The sequence below is a fragment of the Mesoplodon mirus genome (assembly GCF_964341445.2).
Source record: "Mesoplodon mirus genome assembly, chromosome: 5".
NCBI classification, from domain to species: Eukaryota; Metazoa; Chordata; class Mammalia; order Artiodactyla; family Ziphiidae; genus Mesoplodon; species Mesoplodon mirus.
In genome coordinates, this window is record NC_138980.1 from 76663433 (window position 1) to 76687297 (window position 23865).

The following is a 23865-nucleotide window of genomic DNA, read 5'->3' on the forward strand; positions in this document are numbered from 1 at the left end:
TGTTTTCTGTAAGAATTTTTGGACCCAAACTCTATCACTGTCTTACAATATTTGAAATAAGTTTGAGTGGTTTTTATCAACACACTTACTGGAGAAAGAGATACTTCATAATGACAGTTGATAACAAAAGAGTTAAATCACAAGTGTTTGAAGAATCAAGTGTGTTATGTGTATGTGCATGTACTTAGTACTTTCTGGATTTTTCTGGCTGCTGCCAGAACACATCTAATGAACAAATATTTCTCAGGCTGTTTGCTTTTCCTAAAAGATTCTTTGGGGAATAACACACATCTTCAAGAAGAACCTTACTTCTCTTTGGCTCTCTATATTGGCCAAGTGGAGACACAAAACCCAGATCCAAATATATTTGATTAGAAGTTTTCCTTAGCCAAAGTATGAGGTAGGTGAAATGAGCCTTCAGTTTTCCTTAGGCGTCCTTCCTTTTAGATTCCTCCACCGTGCTTTAGATGCCCAGAGGTTTGTCTACTATCTCCTTCTGTTTACAAGTTCAGTTTCTGACTCTCCACATTCTCCCACCATCCTTTGTCTACTGTCACCCCAAAAACCATCAGTTCTTACTTCTCACTACTGTCCCTATGGGTAGCCTACATGACTGATAATCAGGAAATCAAGCTTACTACTCCCTCTCCTGCTACTGGCCAAACCCCAACCCCTCCTCACCCCCAAATCACACCTCTGCTGATGCCAGTCCTTCTGCCTGGAAACATTTCTTCCCAACCCTGGATTTTGACCACCTCCTATTCATACTTCATGGGCCATTGCTGATACCTAGCCTTTCACAAAAACTTTACATATTTTCTCTAGCAGGGGAAATGATTTTTCCCTCTTTTGAAATTTCAGAGTGATTTGTTTATACTCTTACTATCTTTCATTTGATAATATATTTTTCCCTTTTCTTTTATGAGCCCCTATACTGGATACATTACAAACGAGCTGCCCTATTGGATGCTTCCTTCCTCACATGAGTCCTGTCCTAAGAACCTCATAAAGCCCTTCGCTCAATCAATAGTGGTGGCTGTTGTCTCTTCCAGAGCCCTCTGGTTGGAAATTGATAATCCAATTAAATTTGATTACAAAAATGGCTTAGTGCTCTGTTTTTCAATCAACCATACCCAGTGAAAAAAGAATTCCATCGCCAAAAATATTTATGACATACTCTGTATTCTCTTCTGGTAGTTTATAACGCACAAACTCACATGGAAGACTCTGAGAAGTTCTGCTTCATTAACGTTAGCATTTGCTAAATTTATTTGATCACATAACACCCATTTCATTGTTGTCCTTTTAACTCTACAAAAAATTTACCTGACAGTGATTGGACAAATACTGTCTTAGGAGTTCTATTTCTTTTCTGTCACTAACACCTTCATTCTAGAGTGACAAAGAGTATAAATAAATATAAATAAAGAGTTATATTACAGGAACAATCTGGTGGAAATCTGGATATCTGGGGCTTCTCAACTCTTACCATGTATGTAATCATTTGTTCTCTCTCTTTATAGCAAATTTTAATAAAAGCATCATTATCCCTTGGATTTGGATCCAGAATTATTATCTTTTGAACCATGAGAATTATAAAAATAGAAATACAGTTCACTAGGCAAAACTGTCTACATATTAATTAACTATATTTTCTTTTCTTCTCCTCATCCTCCCTTCCTCCCTCCCTCCTTCCTTCTTTCCTTTCTTTCTTTTTCTTATGCAAATAATCAACTGAAATATCTGAAAGTATTTCCATCTGAAAAGCCTGGATGATGTCCACATGAGCAGTTGGGGTTCATCAAATTATCTGACTTTGAAAATTTGGACAGTTTTGGATAGTTTGATTACAAAGAAAGCCTGTGATTAGGTTATAAATCATTGGGCATCTATTACAAAACATTATCAAAACTGATGAACAAGGGAGGCAACCACATTAACTGAGTGCACAGAATTTGAGGTCAGAGTGATACATCCAACTAAACTGTGCTCTTGAACAAGTTGCTGAATCTCTCTGGTCCTCAGTTTCCTCAGCTACAATGTGAAGATATTAATGGTCCCTTACGAGGGTGCTGTGAGGTTTAATAGGTATAGTGGTTAAAAGAATGCTTAGCATATATTAAGTGCTTAAAAAACATTCACTATTATTTTAAGAGTGCATAAGAAATGGGTTTTCATTTCAGCCATCTCCAATATAAAGCAAACTGGAGAAAAAAATGTAAAGTTTTATTATCCACAGTTAAAAAGCAGACTCCATTTCCCAGAATACCCTTCTTTGTGTGAGTCTGGGTTAGAAGAAGCTGAAAGAGAAACTGGCATGAAATTTGGAAGGCACAATGGAAGCAGCATCCATTAATCTGCAATTCTTTTTGCAATCAAATATCGTGACAGATGCATAGGCTCTTGGCAGGTTCTAGATTGCCTTGCTCTCCTGAGCTCTATGCCCATTTCTTATTTCCAACTGTTGGTCCTGTTGACCGCCAGGAAACTTAGATCCACTACCCAGTGTTTGGCCCTGGTCCTGTAAAGGAGGAAGCTATATAGAGGCAACAGTATCTCATAGACATCTTCAAAAATTACCCCTTTATAGTTAAACTTACCTGGCTGTGCCTGGCTGCTCAGATTGGTGACTGCTCTGATCCTCCAACTCCTCTTACGGACCTTCACTTCCAGGGTCCTCCTGCTGTTGTTTGAGTTCAAACCTATTATCCTCTAACACTGCTTTGCTGATTGGACCTGGCAACTACTGGTGTCAGAAGTGCTTCCAAGGAACAGAATTTTAAAAATGGAATCTGGAATTAGTTCTCTGATATGACTAGACTTAAAGGCATTAAAGACCAGTAGTAAGTGGGACCCTGGTCATCCATGACATACAGGGGCAGAATGGTTATAAAAACTCTCACCTATAGTTACCTGGAGTGAAGTGCCTAGAGAAAGCAAGGTCCTAGGTTACAAAGTACCTGCTGCAATATAAATTTTCCATAGAAACAAAGAGAATAAGGACCATGGGGTTGATTCATTGCTTCTAAATCAGATGGAGAACTTACAGAAAGAGAATGATAAGCCTGGGGTTTTACATTCACAGCTCAAGGTCTAAGTTGGGAACCAGAAAGCTTTTATGACTGCCTTGAAATAAAACCTTTAAAACTGTATGGCTGGGCCTCCCTGGTGGCGCAGTGGTTGGGAGTCCGCCTGCCGATGCAGGGGATACGGGTTCGTGCCCCGGTCTGGGAGGATCCCATATGCCGTGGAGCGGCTGGGCCCGTGAGCCATGGCCGCTGGGCCTGCGCGTCCGGAGCCTGTGCTCCGCAACGGGAGAGGCCACAACAGTGAGAGGCCCGCATACCGCAAAAAGAAAAAAAAAAAAAAACTGTATGGCTGATGACTTACCATCTGTGATGTCTTCTAAATCCACATCCAGATTCAAGTCCTAGAAGATCCAGAACCAGGTAAAAAGTATGACTTTAAGGTGTTACCATACATGCCAAAGGAATTGCAGGATTTCACCAATTCACATTAACTGAAACCCAATATATTATGTATGAGGATGTTTCTTAATGGTGTTATATTAGGACAAAAGAAATACAATATTCTATTAACCTAAATGTTTTTGATATGGGTTCACTAAGCAGAGATTCTTGATTCAAAGTGTTAGTTCACATGTCTGGGAGTAGCTCTAACAATAAGACTGAAAACTGGACCCAGTGGTGGTCTGCACTGAATGAAACTGAGATGTCAAAACTTCCTTGCTATAATGTAATAAAGAGGAAAGTATACACGTGTTTAGAAAGACAGTTTTTAGGGCTTCCCTGGTGGCGCAGTGGTTGAGAGTCCGCCTGCCGATGCAGGGGACACGGGTTCGTGCCCCGATCCCGGAAGATCCCACATGCCGCGGAGCGGCTGGGCCCGCGAGCCATGGCCGCGGAGCCTGTGTGTCCGGAGCCTGTGCTCCGCAACGGGAGAGGCCACAGCAGTGAGAGGCCCGCGTACAGCAAAAAAAAAAAAAAAAAAAAAAAAAAAAAAGAAAGACAGTTTTTAAAAATATGATAGATGTGCTCACTAACGTACTAAACACGTCCCCGAAAAGGGTCCAAAGGGTATTCCCTTCACCAGGACTTGAAAAATACATTGGTGAAGGCAGTATTAGAATCTTTAAAGAACTTCGTAGTAGCTACTCCCTGAAAATCAGAAATGACATTGAGAAATGCTGCCATAGAACTGAGCTTCTTGAATTTAATGAGGATGATGGAATTCTACAAGGGTATTTAAATCCCAGGGACCAGATGGGAATGGTTACCATGAGGGGCAGCAAAGTCAAACGGGTAAAGGCAATGGTTTGACCTGCAAAGATTTTTGGTATTGCCTAATTGATCATGGAGTCCAGAGTACTGAAACAGATGAGCATTCTACTAAAGTCTTACTTGATTTATATAAGCATTTAACCTCTAGAGTTAGTGAAAATAAGCCTGATTTGAATCACCACATCGGGGAATTACTTTCCCTTGATCCATTTCCATATGAGAGCAGGTTCACAAACCCAGAACTCTCTGAATAAAGGGAAGGCTGGATCTTTTAGAGGAAGGATTCTGCTATGCCGTCCAAAATTCATACTGTAAATCTACCATCTAGTCTTTCCTGATGGGAACTGTGTAATGGGAAGAGGGAAATATTCAGACTTTTTGATGACTACTGGATTACTGGCTCTGAACTGATACTAGTTCCTGATGACCTGAATTGCCACTGGACTCCCACAGTCAGAGGAAGAGCTTATGGAAGTCAAATATTTTAATCAAGTTTTTGCTTAAATCTGTCTCATAGTGGACCAAAGAGTCCCTGAATCTACCCCATAGTTACTTTCCTAATTCTGAAAGGCTTATTTGGAGTAAAAATACTCAGAAACTGGCAGAACTCCTACTCCCCTTGTTGGTTCCACGATCTGTAGAATGAGGGCTGTAACAGTAGTAATGGCAACAGAAGCTCCTAGAACTGCCTCTACATACCAAAATTGGAAATTAAATCAATACTTCATTCATGGAGAGATTTGAGAATTATTGCTATCATGAAGGATTTGAAGGATTAAGGAAAGTTAAATCCTCTTTTGTTGTTTTTTTTGGCCTATAGTCTTGTACAGACAGAAGACAGATGGATTTTGGAGAATTACACTGTATTATCACAAATTTAATCAGATGGGAGAGTGAAAAATTACATAGGAAGAGGAGACATTCTTAATCCATCCCTTGATTCCTGAATCAAGGGATGGATTAAGAATGTCTCCTCTTCCTATGTAATTTTTCCCTTTCTCATTCCCCTACTATCTTACCTAAGATGTGTTGATACTGGTTGACTTTATATTTCAACAATTAAATTAAAGGATATCCAAAGTAAGGGACAGTCTAGAAACAAACTGTGCCCCGTATGAACATGAAGGTGAAAATACTAATGAGGGAAGGTGTCAAGAACTGTGAAGAATTTGAGGCTTTACTCTACTTGCAATCTAGCAAGTTGGCCTGCCACACTTTCAGGGCAGAAGACATAAAATTCCTGGGTTAGAGACAAAGAACTTTATTACTTGCGGCAACAGCAGTAGCCAGAGAATCAGCATTTTCCTGCACTGGTTCCCTGGGCCCCAATTCCCACAGGGTGACACGAAGAGAGCCAGGCGGTACCTGCACATGCAGTGAACTGTATTACAGGAGAGGGACCCCAATTTTAAGGAACCTGAAACTTTCATAATGAGAAATAAGAATGTCTGCCCTTTGCTCCAAAAAAGACGCTATCTTTACCTTCCAAGGCTATTCATTACACAAACATCCTTTAGAAGACACTCCAGAACAAAAGCAGACAGTGCCAAGACATGTGGAAATGTGAGAGACTCATGAAGAATTGCCTCCCAGCAGGAAGTTTCACATATTTTATTGAAAAATCTAAGAAATCATGTGAATCATGTACAATATTTTCTCACAAGAAAACCTTTAAGCTGGTTTTTAAACGTTTCACAGAATTGTAAAACTTTTCTAATTTTTAGAAGGAAAAAACACAATGAAACTACCACAGTGTTATAAGCTTTTTGTTTTTCCTTGTTTCTAGGGAAAAGACTGAAAACTAGTAAATTTTCTCATTATGATTTGTGAGGCTAAGTACTATACTCTTTTATAGATCTGCTAAAAAGATACAAGGAAATGAGGGGATCAACGCTTTCTTTGTTCAAAATATTTTAAAAAGCTAAAATCTAATGACAACATGTTAAAATAATACACATTTTTGTAGGATGTTACCATTTCTATAACGGTTTCTCTACACTATATCAACAGTGCAATGGTGATTCAGTGTAAATCATTACAGTGTTTCATTGTTACAATACTTGTGTTCAAGTACATGTTCATGAACATGATCAAAGTCTCTATTTTGACTTTTCTTTTTCATTATTAAAATAAGGCTATAATTACAGTAGAATTTTTCCTATGGATATCTCTAAATCTTAACGCAATGCATAATACATTCTCTAAAAACCTGTTCAACACTATGAGGTTTGTTATGTTGACATATCTACTGCAGATTACAGAAAATGGGCTAGCTCTGCATCAGGATACCAAAAAACAAAAATGATTTCTCTCCATATATAACTAAACTATTATGCTAAATTAGTATACATTCTGGATAACTCAATGGTATTGTTGGGGAGAGAGTAGCATCTTAGAGACAGCCCTAATTTTAAAAAATGTGGGTGTTTTTGTTTTTTTGTTTTTTTAAAGCCTAAAGATCTTGGTTTTTTCTTTTTCCCTTTTTATTTTTATTCCAGAAACTGGATCCAACTTATTTATATAAAACTATTTATGAAGCCATATAGTATAAATCAAAATGTTTGTAGAACCAAAACAAACACCATATTGGATGTGTGGCAGGCAAAAAAATAAATTAATTTGATTAAATTATATGTAATCTGATAATATTTGGTCTGAAAAACATGCTAGTGTGTGGGTTTATAAATAATGTAATTGCAAAGAGCTGTTAGCCAGCCAGCCTGCTAGAGGTCAACTCTTCTGCTGCAGCTTTTGGGCATAGAAGTCCCTGCACGTCTCACAGCAGCGCTGATACCACCGCATGTCCTGACAGAGGTTCTTCTCACGTATCACCCGGCAGTACACAGGCCACTGATTTCCCAGGCACTTGAAAGTCAGAGCAGCTGTGAAGCAGAACACAGGGAACTAGGTGTCATGAGATAAACTAGGTGTCATGAGTAGAAACAAAGAGCAATCACTTAAGTTGGAGGATTTTGTACACACACGTTGACTCATGTATATTGCCTCACGGAGCATAAAAGATAAAGAAACACACACACACACACACACCCTATAATAAAGGAGTAAAGTGAATGAATAATGGTCTTACTCATGAGCTTTTATAGACTTATTAAAGATAGATTTCCCAAATCCAATAAGTGTACTGCAAATGGCTTTTAAGTTTCCATTTCATGGCTTTCATTTAAGCTTCTTTTGGATTTTTAGTTGAGAGATTAAAAAGAAAAAGGAATGTATTCAATATGTCCACCATTATGAGAATACAAATTAATAAGTATTGTTATGGATGACATTGCAAAAACATAGCAAAACAAAAATCTGCTCACACTTACTTCACATTCCTCGTTTCCTAGATAGCAGACATGTCTAGCTGGGATATTTAAGAATTGCAATTTCAGGCATCCTTAAAATCAAAGCTGATTATCAAAAGTGACTAAAATTTACAGCAATAAAGTGCTTGAAATGAGCTCTTGGTATAAAAAATTCAGTCATGTAGATCTGGCCCCAGTTTTTCTGAAGAAATAGAGTGTTCTGGCATGTATAATAAAAGACAGTTCTGCTACGATTGTTCCTTTTGCCACTATTCTAGTATGATTCAGTAATTTATGTTTAAAAACCTTAAGATTTTCCAACCACTGTGCTTCTGTGTTTGGGGATGTGCCTTCAAGAAAAAATGAAGAGAGAAAATGGAGTTTTAATTAAATGCTCCTTTTAATTCATTATTTTCTGACACATGATACTTCAAGAAGGACTCCAAATAATTGTTGGAGAAAGGGATTATGCTGTTTTTGAATACAAGGATTTAGAGCATCTGCTCTAGGATTGCTTAACTTTTTGTCTTAACTAGTTTTAATTCTACTTGAACTGATTATTTCTTAGAAATGTTAATTATTTGGCTTAAAAAAGAGAATTTTTATATTTCCATGAAGAACACAAACTTTTCCATTTGATTGAATCGTATGCCTGGAAAAGTATCTATGACAATTTAGCTCCTTGCATTTTGGCAATATTATTCTGTATGATTAAACTGATCCCCTGGAGATTATACATACAAATTGAAACTGAAGGTTTTCCCCCCTGGTAACCATAAGTTTGTTTTCTAGATCTGTGATTCTATTTCTGTTTTGTAAATAAGTTCATCTGTACCACTTTTTTAGATTCCACATATAAGTGATATCATATGATAGTTGTCTTTCTCTGTCTGACTTACTTCACTCAGTATGCCAAGGAGGAAAAGGGGGGAGGGATAAACTGGAATACTGGGATTGACATATACACACTACTATATGTAAAATAGATAACTAATAAGGACCTACTGTATAGCACAGGGACCTCTGCTCAATACTCTGTAATGACCGATCTGGGAAAAGAATCTAAATAAGAGTGGATTATGTATATATATAACTGATTCACTTTGCTGTACAGCAGAAACTAACACAACATTGTAAATCAACTATACTCTAATAAAAATGAATTTAAAAAAACAACTGAAGGTGTTAAACATATATTAACCCAGTGACATCCAGGCAGCAGTGCTATTAAAAGCCACTAACTGCCACAAAAATAAAGGCTAATTCATTCATGAATATTTGTTATTCCAATGCAGGATATATATACTTAAAATACATACTCTACTTCTTGATGATGTATTAGATTAAATAGCAGGAATTGAGAATATATGTGAAAGCATTTTATAACATAAAAACTATGTAAATCAATGTTACTACTATTTATTTTTATTTAACATATGTCCTTAAAGATGAAAAAAATGGTACTTCTTGTTCAGTGGTGTAGACACATGCATCTGTTCTCCTTGAAAGTGATTTTTTTACTCTTTGTCTCTCCAAAGGATAATTTGTACCCAGGATCACAAGGAAGGCTATTAACAATGAAGAGATCCAAGGTGTACACTACAACCTCACCTTTCCATAGACATTACCTTAATTGAGGGTTCTGCCACAGGACCGGTCAGAACCAAAAATATGGTTACATCCTTCAACCCTTTATAGGATGACCTTGGGTGGTATGGCATTCATATTTCCAGGGCCTGGACCTGAGTAGACAGCTCAGGAATGAAAATAGTTTAGTCTTTAGGATTTTTTACCCACATGATCATGTGGACTAAACTATAGTTGAATAGATCCAATTTAGTCAGAACCAAACTAATTAGTATAGATTGATAACTAAGCTTTAAAGTGATATGCAAAATAGAAGAAGCCATGATCACTTACATGTTTCTCAAAATTATCCCCTTTTTGGTCTGCTTACCCAGCCTGGGTGATGTTATAGTATTTACATTAATCTTCTCATTGCAGGGCTGAAGGTGGCATGGCCTGTATGCTGCAGGTTTTTCTGAAGAAAAACATTCATTTCCATGTCTTCCTGTGATCTTATGCATGCACTGAATAACACGGGACTGCATTCCTTTGCCACAGGTAATTGAGCACTAGGAGAGATACAAGGTTTTGTTAAATGTTCTTTTTGTTGTTTCCTTTTTCTAGGCTGTGAGCCACCTTCTCCTTATATTTGCTAAAACTGAACATGAGCCACAACATCCAGAGTTAAGGTAAAACATGGGTCAGAAATGTTATTGCTCATAACTTGGGCACAGTGCTGTTCAGAATATCTAGCTGACCTAAGGCAGAGCTTTGGACAATGAAGGACATAGGCGATTAAAAAAATTTACAGCAGAAATTAACACAACACTGTAAATCAACTATACTTCAATAAAATAAAAAAAAAGTTGGAGAGTATGACTTTGGAAAGAGAGTGGGTGATACCAGTAAGTAATGAACTTGGGCGGACAGTTTTTAAAGTTTTAATATCCAGTTTGCAACAAATAATTGATCCACTGCTCTTTAATTTAGTCATTGATGCTCAAGAGTTAGATATGCCCAACTGTGGAGCCAGATCCTCGTTATAGCCTTTCAATGTACTCATCCACTCCATTTGCTCTGGCCTTAAAATGTTTATTAAGAATATCAACATGAAAAAAAAAAAGAATATCAACATGGCTGGGGGTTTCCCTGGTGGCACAGTGGTTAAGAATCTGCCTGCCAATTCAGGGGACACGGGTTCAAGCCCTGGTCTGGGAAGATCCCACATGCTGTGGGCCGTGCAGCAACTAAGCCCGTGTGCCACAACTACTGAGCCTGCGCTCTAGAGCCCATGTGCCACAACTGCTGAGGCCCATGTGCCTAGAGCCCGTGCTCTGCAACAAGAGAAGCCACCACAATGAGAAGCCTGCACATGGCAATGAACAGTAGCCCCCGCTCGCTGCAACTAGAGAAAGCCTGTGCACAGCAACAAAGACCCAACTCAGCCAAAAATAAATAAATAAAAGAAATAAATTTATTAAAAAAAAGAATATCAACATGGCTTATCAACCTGATGTATTATTGAAATAACTGCTATGACTTTGCAGATTACATGACATCCAAAATTGTGCAAATAATATTTGATAATATGTATTTTTCTAATAAGATACCCTTTTAATGGATTCCTTGTATTTCAGATAAATGTAGTTTGTCTTCATTTGTAAGATATTTCAGAGAACATATTTAACTTACAATGTTTGTTTATTAAAGAAGTCTCTTGGGTCCATATATATCACTAGATTTAATTTGTTACACAAATAAACTGATGTTGAGTTGAATGAGAAAATACAATTATTTTATGGTAAAAAAATTACATGTGGGAGAGGGAATGTTCTTGTGTTTCTGAAAATAGTAATTTATTTACTAGTTATACTATTTTCTACGTGGTAAAGATTTAGCCATATCTGGCTAAACAGTTCTAAAAAACTTAGAACTCTTTGTAGAGATGATCTCAGTGTATTCTATTTGAAAATTGGTAAATACTTTCTGATTGTCACCTTTCAGATATGCAGGCACAATGTTTGTGATGTTTGTTCCCCTTTGTATCTGACCAAGTCATTGTTAGGATTGCATTTTCTTTGTAAGAATTTTCAGTTCTTCCTTTACTATCATCTTGGGTCCCCTGCTCTTCTTATTTTCATTAGCACAAGAAGCATTCTACACAAACCCTTGACACCTCAAATCTGTCTGCTCCTGTTCACTTTGTCTTTAGTTCCCAGCCTTCCAGTCAATCCCAAATATTAACACAGAATATGTATTTTTTTTGTGTGTGTGTGGTACGCGGGCCTCTCACTGTTGTGGCCCCTCCCGTTGCGGAGCACAGGCTCTGGACACGCAGGCTCAGCGGCCATGGCTCACGGGCCCAGCCGCTCCGCAACATGTGGGATCTTCCCGGACTGGGGCACGAACCCATGTCCCCTGCATCGGCAGGTGGACTCTCAACCACTGCGCCACCAGGGAAGCCCAGAATATGTATTCTTTTAAAATTGCTTTATATATATATAGAATCTCCTTGGAAAAAACTTCAGTTATTAAGTTCCCCATTGTCTAAGAGATAAAGCCCAGTATCCCCAAATCTCCAGGCTGGCATTTATCTAGCTCCTCAAACAATTTTCCACTTCTCTGCTTTAGGGATCATTTGCTCTATAAAACACTAATCATGCCCATGCACTTTCTACTCTCACAACTACAACTGTGCCTAGCCTTTTTTCAAATCACAATCTCAAATCCACTACTTCCACGAAGTGGTCCACAATTATCCCAACTACTTATGCATATTTATGCTTCAAAACAATATATCCATCCATCTGATCCTTTAGAATCACTTGGAGAAAAAAAATTTTTTCACTATAGATTTTAAGGCCTAGAATTTCTAAGTCAGGAAAAAGATTGAGTCTGGGAATATACATTAAAAAAAAAAAGTCTCTAGGTGATTCTGCTGCACAGCCTGAGTTTGGAAACTACTGGTCAATAGCATGTGTTCTGCATTTAATGTAGGCCAGTGTGTATTACTTTTTATCTTTGATTAGTATCTTTTCATGTATCTAGTTTGTCTCTTGGTAAATCTCTTGAAATTAGGCTCACTGTCATATAACTTTCAGTAATAACACCTACATATCAGGTATGAAAATAGCTTATTAAGAATAATACAATTTTATGTGCATGCTATTAACATGCATCTACTTTATAGATGACTGATCTTCCTAAATTTTATTCTGTAAATACTTCTGCATATAACCCTCCTTGTATCTGATGAATTCTTAGCTTTATGCAAACAGCAGATTAAAGAAAAACAATGGGGATATTACATGCCTTTAAATCTGATTTTTTTTTCTTGTTAACTTCTATAGGATCTAAATGTTTCCAGTTCAGTTTAAGCTTTATTATAACTTAAAAACTATTGTAAGAGGAGTAACTGTTTGACATGGTCTTTCCCCCTTGGAAGTATGTATCTTAGTACCACTCAATAGAATGGATATAAGTATTTAAATATAGATACCATGCTTCTTAGAAATATTTTCAAATAAATTCAAAACAGTTAAACTAAAAACTTTTAAGGGGTTAAGTTTATGTGGAAAAATATTCTAGTATCTACTCCTAAAATTTTGGGAGACCTTGGAAGTAATCACAATATTTGAGAAACAAAAAGAACAATGGGAGTTTTATAATAGATGAACTCATTCTGATGCAGTAGAGAAGGTTCTCAATCATATGTCAAAGAAGCCTAGTAATCAATCCCAGACTATTCTCAATACTTTCAGCTAATCTTATATCAACTCCAAAGGACATGTGTTAACCAAAGTAACATCATTTTTCAGGATTACAAAGTAACTATAGCTACACGATAACTCAGAATACACAATTTTAGCAGATAATGGCTGAAGAGTGCCTTCCATAAAAATTTTTTTTAATTAAGAGAAAAAAAATCATTTAATTAAAATGGTATCATTCCTGCCTTTGAAACTAATGGAATAAGCTTTATTATGAAATTAGTCTAATAGCCTTAGAATCTAACTTTCATTAGAATACTTTAATAATAAAAATATCAAGCTTTTACTAGTAATTATGTTCTTTATAAAATACACAGTGGTAAAAATTTTATTACAAATGTGTGAAAAATAAACAGATATTTGAAATGGAACAATTGAAGTCCCAAAGTATCTTCTAAACTATTCCTTACTTTATTATGGAAGATACCTCTAAATAATTGGATATTTCTCAAATCACATCACTATGATTAAAGACAGACAGACATTAAAAGAAAAAGTCAAAATAATTCTGGCTTGAAATGAGGAGACCTGGGCTCTAATACTATCTCTAGAACCTAACATACCTGGGACTTACTTTTCCTTTTTGTAAAGCAACGCATTGTGGTAGATCATAGCTACACTTTCAGGTCTAAATTACTACAAAAGGAAAAATCCCAAATAACTTATTATTAAAAGTTACTGTAGTCAGGCAATTTTTAAGTGGTGACACTGCATAAAAGTAAAGATGCTTATTTCATTATCTAATTATTCACTATGCTACCCAACAATGGTATGATAGGCGTCTATTAAATGAAGTCTCAAAATTATAGTTTTTGAATGTTTCAGAATATTCAATCATTTATTGTCTTTTCAAGTATTTACTGATCACCCATCATGTTCAGGATCCTGTGCAGAAGCTAAAAGCAGCAGAAATTATTAATACTATGGGGCTGGTATTTTATTCAATAAACTTTACAACAAAATGCAATGATCTAAAATAGATGGAGTTAGATTACGAAACATTGTGGAAGCTGGGCAGTTTCACCCATTCTTAGCCAAGTGTTTAATATTTTAAATAATCAGTTGTACTATGGAACCAGTTTGTTGCTTTAGGATCAAACGGAACCAATAATATTACTTCTGAAAGCTTTCACTCCATACAATACTAATAGTAGTTAGCACTTACTTAGTATTTATTATATGCCAGGTACTGTGTTAGAGGTTACATTTATTTTAATATCTCATATGAAGCCAATGATTACTATTATTATTCCTTTTACACAGATGAGAAAATAGAGGCTCAAATAAGTGAAACAAAGTGCCCACAGTTTTATAGCTAAGAAGTGGTGGTATTGGAGTTTGAACCCACATGTACTAAATTCAAAGACTGGACACTTACACATTACTTGATACTAGAAGATTGCTAATATTTCTCTTTATGTTAACAGTTAAAAATCTCTTTTCCCCTATCCTGCCAAATAACCTCTTATCCCCATATCTCATTCTTAACCTAAAACTAACGAATTAGAAGGCATTTTTGGTTTTGTTTTACTATAACTCAGGCTATGTGGTCTGAGATAAACTCTTTCGCCCTAAGGACAATTCACAAGCATGCTTTATCTTTAGATAGAGTGATCATAGAATTTATCGTCCAAATCAGGGCACTTGTGAAAGAAGTTGCCGATAATTATTCCTAGACTACAGGCATAAAAGGGGACTGTCCTGGCTAATCTGGGACACGCTGTCGCACTACCTAGACAACTTACTGATAGATCTATAGATTACATGATAAACACAAATGAATGGACACACGAAATACTTATTATATTCCAGGCACTATCTAATATGCTTTTACACATAATGTCTTGGTTAATCTTCCTCATAACCCTAATAATTTTACAGATGGCAAGAGTAAGGCTCACAGAGATTATTTCATTCATTCATTCAACAAATATTTACCGAAACTCTACAATGTACCAAATACTGTTCTGGATACAGGGAAGTGATAGTAAACAAAATAGACAAAAATATGTGCCTCCAAGGAGTTTACAGTGTAATACTGGAGAGCAAGAAGGTCAAGAATTAAAAACATTGTATATTAGATATTAACAAGTGCTATGGAAAAAATTAAAGCTGGGAAGGAGGACTGGGAAAATTTTGGGTATGGGGTTTAGCAATTCATATGGGATGATCAGGGAAGGACTCATGGAGAAGGTGACAAAGACTTGCTCCATATGAAGGAGAAACAAATGCACATCTTTGGATTCCAATACAATGTTCTTTCCACTGTGTCTCTACAGATCTTGGATCAAGTTCAATAGCTTTCTCTCCCTTTCCTCCCTCCCTCTCTTCCTTCCTTCCTCCAGTCCTCTCTTCCTTCTTCTCTTCTGTCTTTTTTCTAATACATTTTAAACCTTGTTCTTCACATATGTACTAAGTTAAAAAATATTTGAAACATGGCAGCACTATAGACCTACACTAAAGGACCAAATGCTAAAATGTCAACATCAATTTGCCAGCAACGGGTAAAAAAAAAACATAGGGTGCACCAGATAACTTGCCATTGATCTTTTACAAGGAAAATTTCCTGACTAAAGTATTTTAATAAAAGAGACCTGTACTGTCTGACGAATAGTCTGTTCCCCAAACAGTTTTAATATTGCCCTGAAGGACCTTTGAAACTAAGCACCTCACAAACTAATTCCATGAACTAGAAGCCTTTAATTCTGAACAGGAAACTCAATCTTGATGTACCAGGTTTACTACAGTAAAAAGGGAAATAGTAATCTTTAGAACAAACTTAAGCAGCAAGGCACAAGAAAAACTGATGTTGGTAATCCCTCTTTCCCACCAAAAAATGAGCCCCAAAGGCTCTGAAAATAAAATCTGTTTGACATAGTGACATTCATCATTTCAATCTACCTGAGAAAATTATGACCTCCCTTGCACTTAAATACATGAGTATTATAATATCTTTAGATAATATCGTGATATATTTCTCTTATAATGGAATAAACCCTTTCTTGACCTGGGACATTAGTGACAATTTCTAAGATTGTATTAAATTATGTCAACCTTACAGTTTGCAGGTCAAACACTAAACATGATAAAGGAAACTTCCTCAATAATTCAAACAGTTTGGACTATTAAAATGATTAGAGAAATAGTTTAGTAAATGAGAACCATGAATACAAATGGTAGCAAATTAGCAAGAAGAAGGCTTTATCCTCTTTTAAAATGAGATATATATATTATATAACCTTATAACTATTTCCATTATCTAAAACTTCCTTTTTGTCATTCTTACACCACACAATGAGGCCTGACTTGCTTTATTTTACCTAAGAAAATTTCACCTAAATAAACTAACTGAAAGGGAAATCCCTGGGGAAAAATAAGCAATGTCCAAGCTGGTGGAAGGGTACAGTAGATGTTTACCTAACTCAGATGTTTATAATATTCTAAAAATGGCCAAGGAGGATCTGGTGATATATATAGATGTGAACTCTTGGAAAGTTATATTTACTAAGGTAGTGATAGCTCTGAATGGGCAGGGTTTGCCAGTACTGGTAAAGGCAGGTTAAGATGCTAGAATGATTTGGCAAATTTGTGGACTGGCCTAAATGTGAACAAATGAGGGACATAGAAAAAAATGGAGGAAAAAAACTGCACTCAAAAAATTCTTAACAAATTTGCAACTGAGGCATTGTCATAGAAACAAAGGAATGAAATGAACTCTGAATGGCTGTGAAGTCCATCTCATGGACAAGCCAAAATGTGGAATCCTTTCTTCCACCACAAAGTATGGATGAGTGGTGAGGCACTGCCCAAAAAGCAAACTGCAGTAAGAAACTGACCATGGAAATTTCACACCTGACAGTATTATTTATGGCATTAATAGACAGTGTTGCTAAGATCTTGGTTTAATACTTGGAAAAATATGTAAACACCTTATACTAGGTGTTCAAGGAAAGGCCATTTATCTTGAGACATTTTATTGATGTTATAATTCCATTATGTTCAAAGGCAGTGAGTGTGTGCTATAAAATAACTGTGACCTGATGAAACTCTTTAAGTTTTCAAGTCTAATCTGAGGCATTTAGGATAATTAGGTCTTAAATAGAACAATGGTATAAATACATTTTTGATGGATCATATAAACATATAAGGGATGAGTGTATTCTGTTACTAAATTTTCATTATATTGTATAGAAATATTTATTTCACAATAGATTTGAATATGTTTATCAAGAATATGTATCTTTTAAAAATAATCTACGTGTATTGTTCCCCAAAGTTTCTATGAATACCACAATGCTTAGAGGCATAAATCCACTAAATACTAGTGAATAATAGCAAACATGCTCGGTAATACATTGACATGGGTAAAACATGTTTAATTCAAAGAAAAAAGGCTGCACAGGCACCAATAAATAGCTATCTACAAGTTTATAAAGTGCCAAAATGAGGGACAAAAATAGTGAACACGATTTTAGGAGGTTCTCAAAGCTCATCCATAGTACCACTTGAATCCACTTTTGTAAAGTGCAAAATTATCTTCCTGTCACTGAAAATTCATGAATCACGTAGGAATATCCACAAGGGCTCATGATATAATCTACATGGTATCATGTCTCTGTCAAATTCACCAAAGAACACTGTTGTCTTTTTGTCCAAGAAGTAACCTATGTACTTCTGGACAACTTAATTTCACTTAAGAACCCTTTAAAAATGGGATATCCATAAATATCTCTTAACTACTCTCCTATTTAGAGAAGAGACACTAATTATTTCCACTGATCTCTGATTCTTGCACTGCTTCTGTGCTCCATAGGTTCTGAGATCAAGTAGAACTATTCTGGATATGTGATTTTCAGCATGGAGCTACAAAAGACTTCCACATCTAGTCTTAGGTATTGGGATCCTATAGTAAAATGCCAAATCTTAAAATCACTGGTTAAATATTAGTTTCTACCTTTCCTTTCAGGACTTCAGAATAGTCAGATAGACACTGTTTGGTGTTAGTTAGTTACTCGGAATATTTAGATAACCCAGGTTTGGGAACCAATTGGGACACTATGGTATAAGTAAATGTGTACACTTAGGTTAAATAATCAACTAGTTTGGCAGTGCGTTTACGAAATTATCAATCTGTGCATTGTAAACTCTAAAGTTAAATTGTAAAACTCTTCAAGCTTAAATCCTGTAAAATGTCCTCTTAAACATCATACCAAAGAGGCAGAAAGCCCGAAAGTAAAAATACTACTGTACAGTATTTATTTGGAGTTTTATTGGATAACAAACATAACTAAACTAGTTTGCTTTTAAATTCCTTGAAAAAAACCCCCCAAATTTCAGTGTATTTAGGGGTTAAAAATAATAATTCTCACACTTGGCCAGGACAGAGATTACCCGAGATTCCTTCCTTCTAGACTGTGCCAAAGATATATACTTTGGAGAGAATGTGTATTCTCCAGGCCAACAGCTAAGGAAGGCTCTGTAATGCTTTACTCATTTCCAGCTGGCCTCTGTAAGAAATAGGAATTCCTAAATTAAGAGAAAATTGTCACTGGCAGACAGAGTTCAATTTTTTTTTAACCAATATAATAGACAGTCTTCTAGAACCTGATATAATTCGTAATGATAAGTGCCAATCTATAACAAGGTTAACAGCATTGACTTGGATAATTTGTCTTTGGGAATAAATGGATTATTCCAAAGTGGTTTAACAAGAGTGAAGTAGCATTCACAGTGGAGAGTGAACCTCATAAGGAAACTAAATGATGATTTCTACTGGAAATTATTAGCACAGCATTCCTATTCATTTATGTATATGTTTGGCAGTTCCATCTTTAAACTTTTTAATAAAGTGAGTGTGAAACAAGCATACTAAGGAACAAAAGTTAGCTTTGTTTTGTAAGATTTGCTGTTTGTTTTGGTCAGGATTGCAGCATCTTTTTAAAGTAGTTCATCTGCTTAATTTAACACATGGGTATTTGGAATTGAATCTATTCCTAGAGGTCAGACATTGAGGATTTTTTGCATATGTCTTTAGTTAAATATTTGTTTGGTTCTACAGTTCAAACTATTTTGTCTCTTTAATGAAAATGTTTGCATATAGTTACTGTAAATCAAGGAAATGTGTGTGGCAAAAATCAAGCAGAGTGCTTATGAATGATTAGCAGAGAACTGAATATGTTATGAAAGGTCATAATAATCCCCCCAATCATTTTTTATATCAAAGTACACACTGATCACCACAAAGATGGAATAAAAAAAGATGCTTTGCATTAAGAAGCAATTAAACACAAAGTTTTGGGCACATTTGCAATTCTGTCAGTGCTGAGCCTATGAATCATAGGATGTTACAGAGGTGAAAAAAGACTATCAAGACATTTCTATTTTATCACTATCATCCCAGCGAAACATCTTCCCACCAGGGACGCTGTTTGGAAAGACAGTGATTGAATTTCCTTTTCAAATAAGATACTTTCCAGGTCTAGTCCAACAATTCTATGTCAGAAATGGATCAGATCCTTCTGTGGCCATGTTAGAGAAGTGTGTGTTTTTGTTTTGCTTTTAATAAATAAACTCTTGATTTAAAACAGCACAGAGAGCATTATATAGCTACTTTTAACTTATTCCAACCTGAAATAAACCAAGCATTTGCCAGTTCACAGAGAAAATTCTTAAGTGTGTTTTGCTTCCATCTGCTGCTTTTCTTCTAGGTTAGATAACTGCTCTCTAACCTGTCAGGTATTCCAGCCAAACAAATTCCAGAAAATGCAAAAGAAGTCTGCCAGCTTCCTTGAACCTCAATCTTAAGCATCCTTTAGGCTTAAATAGCATGTTACTCAAATAAGGGTGGATTTACTTTTTTAAAAGAAAATCATATTTTTAAGTAGTTTGATATACCATACAGGAAAAGGTCAAGGGAGTCATATGTTTACATAAAATTATATCAATTACCTTAATTTTCCTGGAAAAAGATAAGGTAGTTACTAATTTTTTGTGGTAAATTATATGAAACATTGTAGTTGTTATAGAACCAGAGTCAGAAAAATAAAATGGGCCACAAGAAAAGAAGTACAATGCTTACATGTATCATACATTTTTGCTTACTTGTTGAAGAAGTTTAAGCAGTCATTTATTCAATAAATATCACCGCATGTCATGCAATGGTCTGGTCACTCAGACAGAGGAGTGAGAAGGGTACAAGGATTAAGACAATCTTAATGAAACAGCAAAAATATAAGGCAATAAGTAATTGAGAGAAACTAATGCAGTCAATAAGTACAGACAGATTCTGTCATTTATTGGGGAAATTAGGTACTTGAGCTGGCCCTTAAAGGACTTGGATGGTTGTAAAAAACACATTCTAGGCAAAGAGAAGTGTATAAACAAAGACATGGAGATTGTAGAAGTACAAACTGCTCAGGCCTGAGCTTAGTGGAGATACTGAATTAATGAGAATAATGAGACAATTCTCAAAAGGTAGGTTAAGACCAGAATATAGAAAGCTTTGAACGCCAGAGTGAGTATCTGGTAGTTGACAGTATAGCCAATGACAATTCTCTGAAATTGTTTGAACTATAGGATAGAGTGGTGAAGTCATCACCCTATATGGGGGTAAGGAAGCACATTAGAAATTGTTACTCTAGTCCTGGTGAAAATATAAGAAGGACTGCAGTATTATTATATTGGGAGTGAAGAGCAACCCAGGCAAAACAGTACCTGTGTATAGAAGAAAAAGTGCCAAGGATAGCTTCTACTTGGGTATCTGGGAAGATGGTATTAACATTTTTCAAGAAAAAGGAAATTGGGAGTGGGATATGGTTTGAGGAAATAAAATCAGGAATGCCACTGGCACAGTCCTATAGCAGCTGACATTTGAGAATAAAGAAATAGGCTCCCCTCAACTCCTTCTGAGTTTCCATTTCATTGAACATTCTTAAGCATACTTTCTTCTCTTGTTTCTCACGACTTTTCCTCCTGTTTCTCTGAATACCCCTTTTATTGGTCCTTTTTGCTAGCAGTTGCTTCTTTTCTCACAAGCCTTTAAAGCTGGGAGTTTCTCAGGGCTGCATCTTTTTTTCTCCATTTATACTCCCTTCTCAGGCACGCTTATACTTTAAAATTTAAACACTGCCTAAATGTTGATGATTACAAAATGTATATTTCCATCCCATTCCTCTCCTCTGACCTATCTACTAGACACCAGTATTTAATTCTTTTATGGGCACGTGAAACAGTCCAAAATAGAATTCATATACCTTCCCCTCCAACTTGATTTATCTCTAGGCTTTCCTATCTCATATCACAGAACCATGATCTATACAAGTTCTTCAGACCAGAAAGCTAACGTGGGATTCCTCCTAAACACACGAACACCTCCCTCCTTCTCACCTCTCCACAGAAAATCAACCCCACTCCTGTTCATTTTAACCTCATAACAAATTTCTCAAAGCCAACCATTTTCCCCATCTCTACTGATACTACAATATGAATAGTCAGCATTTATTTAGTTACTATGTATCTGACCCTTTGCTAATAATTTTTCATAAATTATTTCATTTGGAATCAGTAACTTATCTGAACAGAAAATTCAGAATTCAAACTCAGGGCTGTCTGACTCCGTACACTGAGTTATCTCACCCATTACCTAACTTATCAAATCCTCTCCCCTTCCTAGAAATTCTATAATATTCTCGTAGCATCTATCTATATCCATGACATCAATCACTGTTGATACTGCAGCCTGAAAAATGTAAGTATGAAGAAAGTAAGAGATTTCTTTTAATTTCAGACAAAAACTATTAACCAGGTTATAAAATTAAAAGTTATATATGGATATGGTAGAATTATAAGCATAGAAGTTCCTTTCCTTCAATGTAATTCAGATAAACTGTTCTTTGTATATCTGTGCAGAAAAATTTTAATATGTATAAAAAGAATATATGTAAATATAGTTCACACTATATAACTCTTCTGCATAATATTTACATACTTAATAGTAGTTCTTGGAGAAATTTTCTTATCAGTATGTATATACAAATATATTTTTATAAAGTACAGTATTCCACTGTTTAAATATAGTATTTTGCTTTATGTAACTAGTTAATGGATATATGGATTGTTTCTAAATTTTTGTTGTTCCAAACAAGGCTGCAATGAGCATCTTCATAAATGCAGTTAGCAAATTATTTGAGAATGTCTGTAAGCAAAAGCTATGGCAACAGAGCTGTTGAGTCCACGAATGTGTGCATTTCAAAATGAGATTTTTTTCACTTATCAAAATGTTTTTTAAAAAGTTTGATAACATCCAATCTTAGAAGTAGTATGGGAAAACATATGTGGAAGCAACAGGGCAGAACTGAGTAAAATAAACTTCCTCCGTATGGCAGCCCCTGAGTATCTCTCAACCCACTTCTCTCATGTTGCCTCTCTGAGCCCTGAATTTGCGTGAGTGTGTGTGTATTTATTTCTAAGCAAACTTGTTAGTTTGTTTTTGTTTGTTTGTTAGTTTTAATTCTTACCCTATATGGACTCGTACATGTTTTGTACATTGAAAATAAGGTTTTATATATATATATATATATATATATATTTTTTTTTTTTTCTAATCTATTCTGCTGTTTGTGTTTTGTCTCCTCAGGTAGATCTTTCCTTTTTAAGTAGCTCAAAATATTTTTCCTTGGTCTATACACATCACTGAAACTGGATTACTTTTACCTGCACAGTTAAAGTATTTTGAAATTTAGAGAGACTTATAGTTGCTTTGGCACATTTTACAGATGTGGGGATTGAGGTTGGGGGGCCTAAGGAACTGCTCTTCTGCATTCAAGACTGATGCAGGTCCTGCACTCTGGCTGTGCAGATGCTGGGGTGCCACCCCGTCAACCTGCAGCAAAACCAGGGACCTGTTTGTGAAAAGATTTTCCCTTTCATTTACGTTTTGCATCCATATGATGCCTTTCTAACTAGCTGATCATTTGCATATTTGTTCTTGCATTGTATACACATCTTTCTCTGGGTGTCCTGGTGATCTGGTTATGTCTATCTCTGGATATCCTCTGGTATTTGATGAACATATACTTTACTACATCTAAGTAAAAAACACTCAATGCTAAGACTACTGATTTTAGTTTTATAACAGTCATCAAATTTCATTATATTTTTATGTGAAACCCTCCCCTTGTTCCCACCTATTGAAGTTCAATATCCCCAAAATGAGTTTTGGCACGCTCCATGCTCCATCCCCTATAAAGGACATCAAGAGTAATTTTTAACTCAATGACATTTATTTACTGAATTACTTCTAGGTATGGTTTAGAAGGTGAAATTATAGATGCCCTGGTATGCAGCATGAAAGCACTGATAGCATTATTTTAAGAGTCTAGTGATTTTTCAAGGATCTATTAAGAAGACAGTATTTTTAACCCCTGTGCATTAAAAAAAATTACTTCTCTCACATTTTCCAATCCAAAGGATGTTAAACACATGTTCTTATATATGCATTTATAATTTAATTATACATATACATGCACATATATATACATTATATATATATATACATACATACACACACCCACTTACATACGTATACATAGACACTACTTTAATCTCTCTAAATTATACATTTTCTTTAGATAGAAGACATATACACAAAGTATGTGTGCCTCATTCTTTTTAAGCTAATATATTTCTGCTATGTTCAATCGTATCAGCCAACTGCGTTTGACTACTTTGAGTAATCCGAACACTTTGGAAATTCAATATTTTTATATATCTGGGGCAATAGATACAACTCTCGAGAGATCTTAAAAATAAAAATGATAGCAATGCAAAAAATGTCCCATTCTCTGGCAGTGCAAAGAGACAGAGACAAAACAATTTGATAGCCAACAGTTTAGGGATTATTATGCATGGTTTAGAAGACAG

At 35.7% G+C, this 23865-nt stretch overlaps 1 protein-coding gene across 1 annotated transcript in view; it reads right to left on the reverse strand.

Annotated features, from left to right (window-relative positions):
• Nucleotides 1-6537: 6537 nt before the first annotated feature.
• ADAMTS19 (ADAM metallopeptidase with thrombospondin type 1 motif 19) overlaps nt 6538-23865 on the reverse strand; it is a gene marked incomplete at its 5' end in the record, with an annotated part of 282396 nt that continues 265068 nt past the window's right edge. The window contains 2 exons of the mRNA XM_082623301.1: nt 6538-7183; nt 9567-9744. Coding sequence (XP_082479427.1) covers nt 7032-7183; nt 9567-9744 — 330 coding nt within the window. The 3' untranslated portion in view covers nt 6538-7031. The remainder of the gene's footprint in view (nt 7184-9566; nt 9745-23865) is intronic.